Here is a 9,281-nt window from a genome sequence, read left to right as displayed (position 1 = left end):
CCTCTGTCTGCTATCCCCAGCTGAGTGTGTATTTGTGCAGTAGACAGGCAGGGGTCTCTGGAGAGAGGAAGGCAGGAAAATGGGATGGAGGGTGTCTGAGTAGGAGCATGGCGGAGGCAGGCAAGGAGGGTTAGGGTTGCTTCTCTGATTTTGGGGTGATAATGACAAGACAGAACAAATCATGAGAAGAGATGGAGAAGAGATAGAAATAAATTGGTCATACAAAGGCACCAGTGTGGTGGGGAGTGCGGTGTATTTAAGACCAAAATAAAGGGCAGAAAATAGCTTAGGCGCTCTGAAAGGCCACAGTGGATAAAGATCTTGACTTTGTCCCTTAGGAAAAAACAGTCCTCTCAGCTAGTGAGGATACTGGTTAAGTTGTTCAATCTTCTGCTTATCGTATATGTGCCTAGCATTGTGAAACGTGCAAACTTGAATAGTCCCTGCTGCTAGGAGCTGACCTCCAATAAGGATGATAATGCAAATGTTTCAGTGGCCTTTCCTTTTGTCCTTTGCTCTCTGGGTTGGTGTCACTATTCTGGCTCCTATCACACCTCGTCCTGCCACCATAGGGATTAAACAAGTTATTACGTGCAAAGTGTGTAGATCAGTGCCAAGCACATCAATGTTATCCAGTGTCTGTTACTATTGGTTGTTAGTAGTGCTATGAAATGATTACACGAGAAACAGCATATTAGCACAGTTCCTAACTATCTAAAAAATTGACAATCATTTTTATAAAACAACCAATCAATACTCTCAAAAGTGTCAAGGTCACTGAAAGACAAAGAAATATTAAAAGACTCATAAGTCAGAAAATACTGAGGAGATATGACAACTAAATACACTTTGAGATCACGGATTGGATTCTGGAACAAACAAGTGACATTAGTATAAAGATAGGTGAAATTCCAATAAGGTCATGAGTTAGCTAAATTCCCTGGTTTTGATAATTGTACTGTGGTTATGTAAAGGGTTAATATTGGGGGAAGCCAAGGGGAGGGTAGATTCTCTTTAGTATTCTTGCAACTTTTCTATAAGTCTAAAGTTATTTCAAAGTAAGAAATAATAATAAAGGGAGAGAAAGAAACAAATCGACACAGAAATGACCAACTAACAGACAACTATGTAGCTACCTAAAAAGCTATAAAGTATCTAAAGGAAAACACAAATATATGAGCAGAAAAGTGAGAAGACATAAAAAAAAAAGGTCCAAATAGAACAACTAGAACCAAAAATTATAATATTTGAAATAAAAATTCACTACTGGAGGTTAATGGAAAATGAAATCCTATATCCAAAATAAACTTGAAAATACATTAAGAGAAATCTCTGTCTACAAATGGAACAAGGAAAAAAAAATCAGAAGTTCCATGTCAGGACTGCTATCAAGAGGCCCAGTGTACATGTAACTGGGGTCCCAGAAACCGAGGAAGTGGAGAGGAAGGAGGGAAAATAACTGAAAAATATCTGAAGAAATGTTGGCCAGAAGTTTTCCAAATTTGTTGAAAACTATAAACTCAAAGATACAAGAAGCTTAACTGACTCCCAAAGAATATCAAGAAAACCACACCAACATGCTGGAAACTGTTAGGATACATTATAGGAAGTAGGAGAAATGTAAGAATTAAAACAGATGTCTTATCAGACATGATGAAAGCCAGAAGAAAATGGTTCTTCAAATGGATAAAAGGAATTGGTAAGCTTTGCTTGAGCTAATGAAAAAAACCAAAAAGACACAAATGACAAATATCAGGTATGAAAAAAGAAACATCGTTATGAAAACACAAACAGTAAGAGGATAATATAAAATATGCTTTTCCTGTTACTATATTATGACAATATTTATGCCAAGAAATTTGACAACTGACATGAAATATAGACATTTCTTAAAACATATAAATTACCAAAACTGGCGCAAGAAAAAGGAGAAGACTGGAATAGCTCTATTTTGACTACAAAAATTGGAATAGTAATTAAAAACTTTCCCAGAAAGAAAATTACTGGCCCAAATGGCTTTGAAACAGTTTCTTCCTCTAACAGCTGCTCCTATAAACCTGACAAATCTGAAACAGTACTAATCATTGTCCTGCTCATCTGTTCTTTATTTCTGCATCTTAGCTTCCAGCAAGTTTTCATGCTAAGAACAAAAGCAGAATGTACCCCAAAGCCCTGGCCCCTGCAGCCAAAAGGATGCCACTGAGATCCAAAGAACCCGAATTACATTCTCTCTGGCCCATAAGACTAACTGAATATACACGTGCAAGTCTCTCCTGACACTCTCCACACTCCCCAGACTACTTATATTCTTCCCCTATTTAATCGGACCCTCAGTACCATCTTCACAAGTTAATTCTGCTCAACACATAAGGTAAGAAACAAAATGAATCTCACACAATGTCTTTAAAAGATAGGTTATGTAAAGGTATTTCCCCACTCATTTTATAAGGCTGGTTTTACTGATATCAAAATCAAATAAAATCATTACAACCAATACAAAGCAATATTTATTAACCATACAAACCAATATTTATTAACAGAAGATATAAAAATCCATAACAAAATATTAGTAATAAAAACCCAACTGTTAATGAAAAGAATAGTGCACTATGACCAAATAGGGTCTAGTCTAGGAATGCAAGGTTAGTTTAACATTAAACAATCATTATGGGGCTGGGGTTGTGGCTTCAGCGGTAGAGCACTCGCCTAGCACGTGCAAGGCCCTGTGTTCGATCCTTAGCACCGCAAAAAAATAAATAAAATAAAGGTATTGTGTCCAACTACAACTAAAAAATAAATTTAAAAAATCATTATAATTCAAATATTAAAAGGTACTCCTTTATTAAAGGAAAACTGTCAGGCAGGGTGGCACATGACTATAATCCCAGCAATTTGGGAGGCTGAGGCGGGATGATCACACTTTCGAGGTTAGCCTCAGCAACTTACAAGGCCTTAAACAACTTAGTGAGAACCTGTCTCAAAATAAAAAATTAAAAGGGCTGAGGATATGGCTCAGTAGTAACCACCCCCATTCAATCCCTAGTACCAAAAAGGGGAAAATTCTGATCATCTCAACAGATATGAAAATTATTTGACAAAAGTCAATAACTATTTATGATACAAACTCTCACAGTAGTAGAAATAGAAAAAAGCTTCTTTACCCTGATAAAGTGAATCTACAAACTATCACACATATACATAGCTGTTGATAAACTGCTCTAGAAATGTTGATATGAGTACACTGTTATATATGTACGCATGCACACACACACTTTCTGGCTTTGGACACTAAGCAATGTTGTACCAGTAATGGCACAGCTACTGCCATGATGTTGGTTTCTAAACACCATTCTCCAATTAAAGGAATAGGGCTCCTTGGAAAAAAGGCTGATTCAGGCTTTGGATAGGGAAAGTGCAAAAAGAGCCTGGAATTCCCTGCTGCAGAAATAAGAAAGTACTAAAGAACAATAAAAACATTAAAAAGATGTAGGAGCAAGCTTAAAGGGTCTCCTTCTAGCCATTTTGGTACAATTTGAACATCAAAATTACGACTACTACTACTACTACTACTACTACTACTACTACTACTACTACTATAACTCCCTAGATAAAATTAAAATCTAAAAACTCATATTGATATAAAACCATTAGTGAATAAATAAGTGGAGAAGGGAAGGCTCTTCATTACCAAAGGATGCCAACCAATGCAGAAGACATGCTAGAGTTAGAAAAATCATTGGTAGATCCTAAAAATAGTGAGCCAACATTTGATGTAGAATAGGATATTTAAGAGTTTCAGGATATTTACCCCCAAATACTAATTAATTACAAACATAATCAATAATAATTTACAGTGAATAAGCTTATGCACACCACTCTGAGTGAGGAAGTCAACAAGATTGGTATGGAGCAAACTGTGACTCCTGATAGTACAGTAAGAAAGACACACACTCCTTCTGTAGGTGTCTCAAGTGTATAGTTTGGATTTAATCAAGAGGAAAGTTAGACAACCCCAAAGTGAGAAATATTATACCAAGAAAAGTGGCTTGTATTCTTAAAAAATGTCAAATAAGACAAAGGAACAGGTAAGAAATTCTTCCTGTTTAAAGAAAGCTACAGTAAACAACAATAAAAAAGACTCCAGTGCTAGGCAATTTTACCTCTGATAATCTTTTCAGAAATAGAAACAACCACCATGGAAATCATCAAAAGATTAAGAATGGAACCATCTAACAAAATGGCTAAAACACTTCTCAACGTCTTTACATAACAATTAAAACCAGCATCCTTGAGAGACACATGCATACCCATGTTTATCACAGCACAATTCACACTAGCCAAGTATGGAATCAATCTAGGTGTCCGCCAACAGATGACTGGACAAAGAAAATGTGGTGCTTATAACACAAAGGAGAGTTATTTGGTTATAAAGGAACAAAATTATGTCATTTTCAGGAAGAAGGTTGGAACTGGAGAGCATTATATTAAGCAAAATTATATTAAGCCAGACACAGAAAGTCAAGGGTCATGTTTTCTCTCATATATGGAAGCTTGAGATTAAAATGTAAAAAAAAGGAGATCTTATGAAAATAGAGTAGATAGAGGCAGGGGCTCAGGGGAAGAGAGGAGGAGAGGAAAGGGGAGTTAGTAGGGAATTAAACCGATCAGATTATATGTATGTACAAATGTCCCATCCACCATTTGTTAGAGTGCAAATTTCTGACAACTTTTTAAGAATATATTTCCATAAGTATATATTTGAAAAACTTATTTTTGAACCAGTAAACTCACATCTAAAAATCTATTCTAAGGAAGCAATAAAATATCTAAACAAATATTTACATACAATCTGATTCTTCAAAACATGAACATATGTAAAGAAATGTAAGGATATTTATTAAATAATCAAATGTTGAATAATTAAAAAGGATATTGTCATTTAAAAATCATGTTTGTGAAAAATACCTAGTAGCCTGGGAAAAATCTCACAAAATTATGTTACAAAAATTGAGGTTATAGGGGCTGGGGTTGTAGCTCAGCGGTAGAGGGCTTGCCATGCACATGTGAGGGCCTGGGTTTGATCCTCAGCACAACATAAAAATAAATACTTAAGTAAAAATAAAAAAGTAGCAATTTACCTGACAGTTTTGTTAGCTAGTTTCTCTCAGGATACTGAAAACCATGTTGTTAAAGCTACTGTGTAGCAAAATTACATAAAATAACAACAACTCAAATATTGTCATAGGTCAGTTAGCAGAGGGCACTGTGATGCTACATGTTAAATTCTGTTCACTTGATTACTTTCTCAAAGACACCAAAGGCCACTGTCATGAAACCACACAATAACTTTCCCGTATTTTGTTCAGAGACACAAATATCAAATCCTAAAAAATGTTCAAGAGAACCTGAACATTGCCATGTTTCTCCAAAAGGTGGTAATCAAGGATCAGGAAGTACCGCGGCATGGAGGAAGAATGAAAATGGAACACATAAAAAGAAAAGATGCTTTTTGCTTTATTAGGCTTTATTTTTTAGAGTTTTGAAGGTTTCCAATTTTTTTAGAATTTTTTGCACCAAAAAAGGCATCAATACTTTTCATTCCACTCTTGTCAACTTTAGCCAAAGCCTTCTGAGCTGCAGTCATTTTGCTTGTTTTCTGTTTTTGAAAATAAGAGAGAAATATATGTTATGAATATAACATTAGTAAGTCATGCATGCAAATCAGACAATATTGTGTATGTCTCAAGGTTCGTCAAGGGAGGAAAGCTCTGCTATTAACATGCTTCCCAAGAGAATGAATAAAATTTGGATATCTATTCATAATTCAGACACAGAATATGTTAAGATAAGACTGCTGCCTTCTAAGGAGTGGACGGTTACAGCCAATGATCTACTGCAAGGGGAATAATTCTGGAGGGTGCATTAGTGCAATAACACAAACAATAGAACTGACACAGGCAGAGATTGTCAGAGGAAGGAATTACAGCCTTATATTACCACATGATGAATAATTCACATCAACTTACCATCTGATTTTATTCATTTGCTCTATGGGAAACCAAGCACAATCTATTATATTCAAAAGATGACCTGTATTACAAAACATCCACTGGTCTTCAACTAGTACTGAAAAGTACTTCTTCAACAAAGAAATACTCTCCAAAAAGCTGACTCCAAATAACTCTGCCCTTTAAATTTTTCTCTCTTTCGTGGTTACTGTATTGTTCTCCCCTTTCACCTGACCTATGTCCTTTAAAAAGCTCTAGAAGATGGTAAATAGCAGCTAATTTTACTGCAATGCATCAAAATTTGTTGAAAAGAAGTATAAATAATGGGAACCAGTAAAGAAAAAAAAATCATCTATCTCCCTGGAACTGTAAGATAAGTTCAAAGGCACAGCATATGATTCCTGCAATCTGGCTTCCCACGTTCTATCACACATCACATAGGAGGCTTAATTCTTGACTGGATACTGAAAAGTGGCCATCTCGTCCAGACAAGTTGTTCTGGGTATTTATGCCTTAATAAGTGACACATAAACTCTAAGGGGACTATCCATTGTTAAAATCTAAATGAAAGTTAAACATAGAAACAATAGGGAAAAGGAAACATACATTCTTCAGAAAAAACTTAAAACAACTAAAAAATCAAATGAAAAGGTTAAAAACATTCTGGAAAATTTATCTGTACCCTGTGTCATAAAAAGTGTTAATAATCTCAATTTAGAATAAGTTCTTACAAATCAACAGAAAACATTATTATTCCAACATGAAAAAAGGAAAGGGACACAACTGACCTTTGTAAAAATTGTAAATTAACGATAAACAATTGGGAAAACAAGTCTTTCCAGTTAAAGAAACTTGACAGGCAAATATTTTCAAAATAAAAATAATGCTATCCAGAATGCTAGATAAACAGTCATTGGCAACCATGTTTGGGATTACAGATTTTTGTTACATCTTTAGAAAACAATTTAGCTATATATTTTATGAAAGAGTTCATGTTCTCTAAGCATTTACTCTTAGTTTTAAATTGTGTCTCATAAAATAAACTGATATAGACTGTAAATGTCTATCACTTCATTAAAACAAACAAAACTCCTGAAATTTAAAAGCCAGAAGTAACCCATAAATACAAGACCAGGGGATGGATTACATTATATTCCATATGATAAAGTAAATTAACACTCATGATTGGATATGAAAGGATGATCAAAACTTCAAAGAGTGTTTAATGATATGTGAACATTTTCACAACACAATGATAAATGAAAAGGGCAGAACCAAAAACTATGTAAGCATTATAATGCCAATTTTAAAAGCTACATGTTATTTATAATGCATGTGTCAGATAAAACTTAGTACGAGATGTTACCCAAATAACATTTATGGGTAAATGCTGAATGGTCGAGTTATTAAAAATTTTTATTATCATAATTTCTGGGAAGATTCTGGGCAGTAAGATTGACCAAAAATTTACCTGTAGAGGCTTCTTCCCTTACCACCCATCGCTCTATGAACACATGGCTAAGTGTAGGCACATTCTTGCCAAGCATATTGTTCTTCTCTGTTTTGTAAGAAGTTTAAATTGCTTAACATTTTCATTGTCATGCACAATTTTGAATAAATTAAGCCACAGAGATGCAAATTAATAATTTTCCATATTCAAAAACTAATCACAATCAAGTGTGCAATTGTTTCTGATGTCTATACAGGTCACCCATTGCAAATGTATAATATGTCACTACACCTGGACACGTACCTTTTCAGTCTTGAAATCTTTTGTGTTAAACTTAGTGTAATCTTCTTTTGCTTCTACAGGCTCATCTGATAACTTTAGTTTCTGCAATGTTAGAGCAGTGAAGTGGTGTCAAATGTCACCTTGCCACTAATATGATGCATTAAAAACAAACAAATGTGCAATTTAGACTCACACTGGACAAATGGAGCATGGACCTGGCAATGGATTTGCTTTTTACAAACTTCCTACATTTTGACAACTGTCTAGTGAACTAAGCCACGTACCACTTCCAAGAAGTAGCTGGGGTGATGGGATTAGGTAGATACAAGACTCAATCTCTCATCCAGTGTAGCAATAGAAGCAAACTCTCACTTTGTGTGTGCCAGGTACAGTGAGAACCTAGGTGGCATAAGACTTCAAGGACAGTCTGGGGCTAAACACAATGCATGAATGTCAAAGACAAGAATTCCTTTAAAATGGATCAGACATCCAATTGTAACTAGGCTTCTGTCTCCTCCTAGGCTGATTAATATCCACTGAGGAATACAGGAGCAGTATTATTCTATTATTACCATAGTTGCAAAGCTTTATCTCCTTACTTCCTTTCAATATAATTATCTTATCCACACAAGAACAACTGCACAACAAGCAGCAGGAGAGGGAAGCGAAATGAATAGCTTTAGAGTCTACTAGAGGATGTGGGGTGAGATTTCTATTTTTATACAAGTGTTCTTCCCATTAGGTCCAATGCAGCTAAGCTGAACCTTCCCTAAATATTTTTGCCTTTCACATGGGTGTTTTGCAGCAATGCGTGTGAAAATTCTGTCAGGAGCTAGACTGTGACCTTAATGACCATTAAAAAAAAAAAAAAAAAGAAGAAGAAGAAAAGAAAGCATGTCATGCTTATGGTAAAAGGTGCAAAGCTGGGCAGACAAGTCATGTTTGACATGGTGGATTGACTGTACAAGACCACTGCATGTCTTCAAGCTCTTTGTGGAGATACCATATGGGTACAAGCCAACATGGTTCTCCCCTAGGCAAACAGACTTATCATCAGCTTCATTCTTCACATCCCTGCTTTTCCTAAGCAATGAACTGTATTAGTTTAGTGCTAACATATGCCACCACATGAACCACACAGGGGGGTAAAACTAAACGAAATTCTTAAATTCTTTGCTGTAAAGAACAGATGAGCATCCTGAGACTATATCACATACTGTGGGAAAATCTTCTCTTGACCACACAGCAACCTAAAGCAAATCAGCTGTCAAAAGCAAGACCACTGATTCTCAGCAGAAGGAAGAACAGGAACAAAGACCCTGAGGGGACTCAACAAATGACAGACTTGAGGGACCCAGTGAACAGTGGCTGCTTTTGAGATTGCAGCTGCAGGATGAGGTGGGAGAGCTGAGGGAAACCCCTGAGGTGCAACCAGTGAGTCAGCAGTCACCAGGTGAAACCCAGAAATACTGGTTCTTGGAATAAGAGGATTGATCAAAGAAACGGTGTGCACCAGGGAGGAGAGCTCCTCTGTCGAGCTA

General features: G+C 35.8%; 1 protein-coding gene across 1 annotated transcript in view; it reads right to left on the bottom strand.

The window, feature by feature from the left end:
* Positions 1 to 5,496: 5,496 nt before the first annotated feature.
* Positions 5,497 to 9,281, bottom strand: part of Rnaseh2b (ribonuclease H2 subunit B) — a 66,740-nt gene continuing 62,955 nt past the window's right edge. Inside the window, 3 exon segments of the mRNA XM_078016053.1 lie at positions 5,497 to 5,565; positions 5,567 to 5,656; positions 7,762 to 7,842. Coding sequence (XP_077872179.1) covers positions 5,518 to 5,565; positions 5,567 to 5,656; positions 7,762 to 7,842 — 219 coding nt within the window. The 3' untranslated portion in view covers positions 5,497 to 5,517.

Source organism: Ictidomys tridecemlineatus, chromosome 6 (assembly GCF_052094955.1).
Source record: "Ictidomys tridecemlineatus isolate mIctTri1 chromosome 6, mIctTri1.hap1, whole genome shotgun sequence".
NCBI classification, from domain to species: domain Eukaryota; kingdom Metazoa; phylum Chordata; class Mammalia; order Rodentia; family Sciuridae; genus Ictidomys; species Ictidomys tridecemlineatus.
This window is presented reverse-complemented; position numbering and strand designations above follow the sequence as displayed.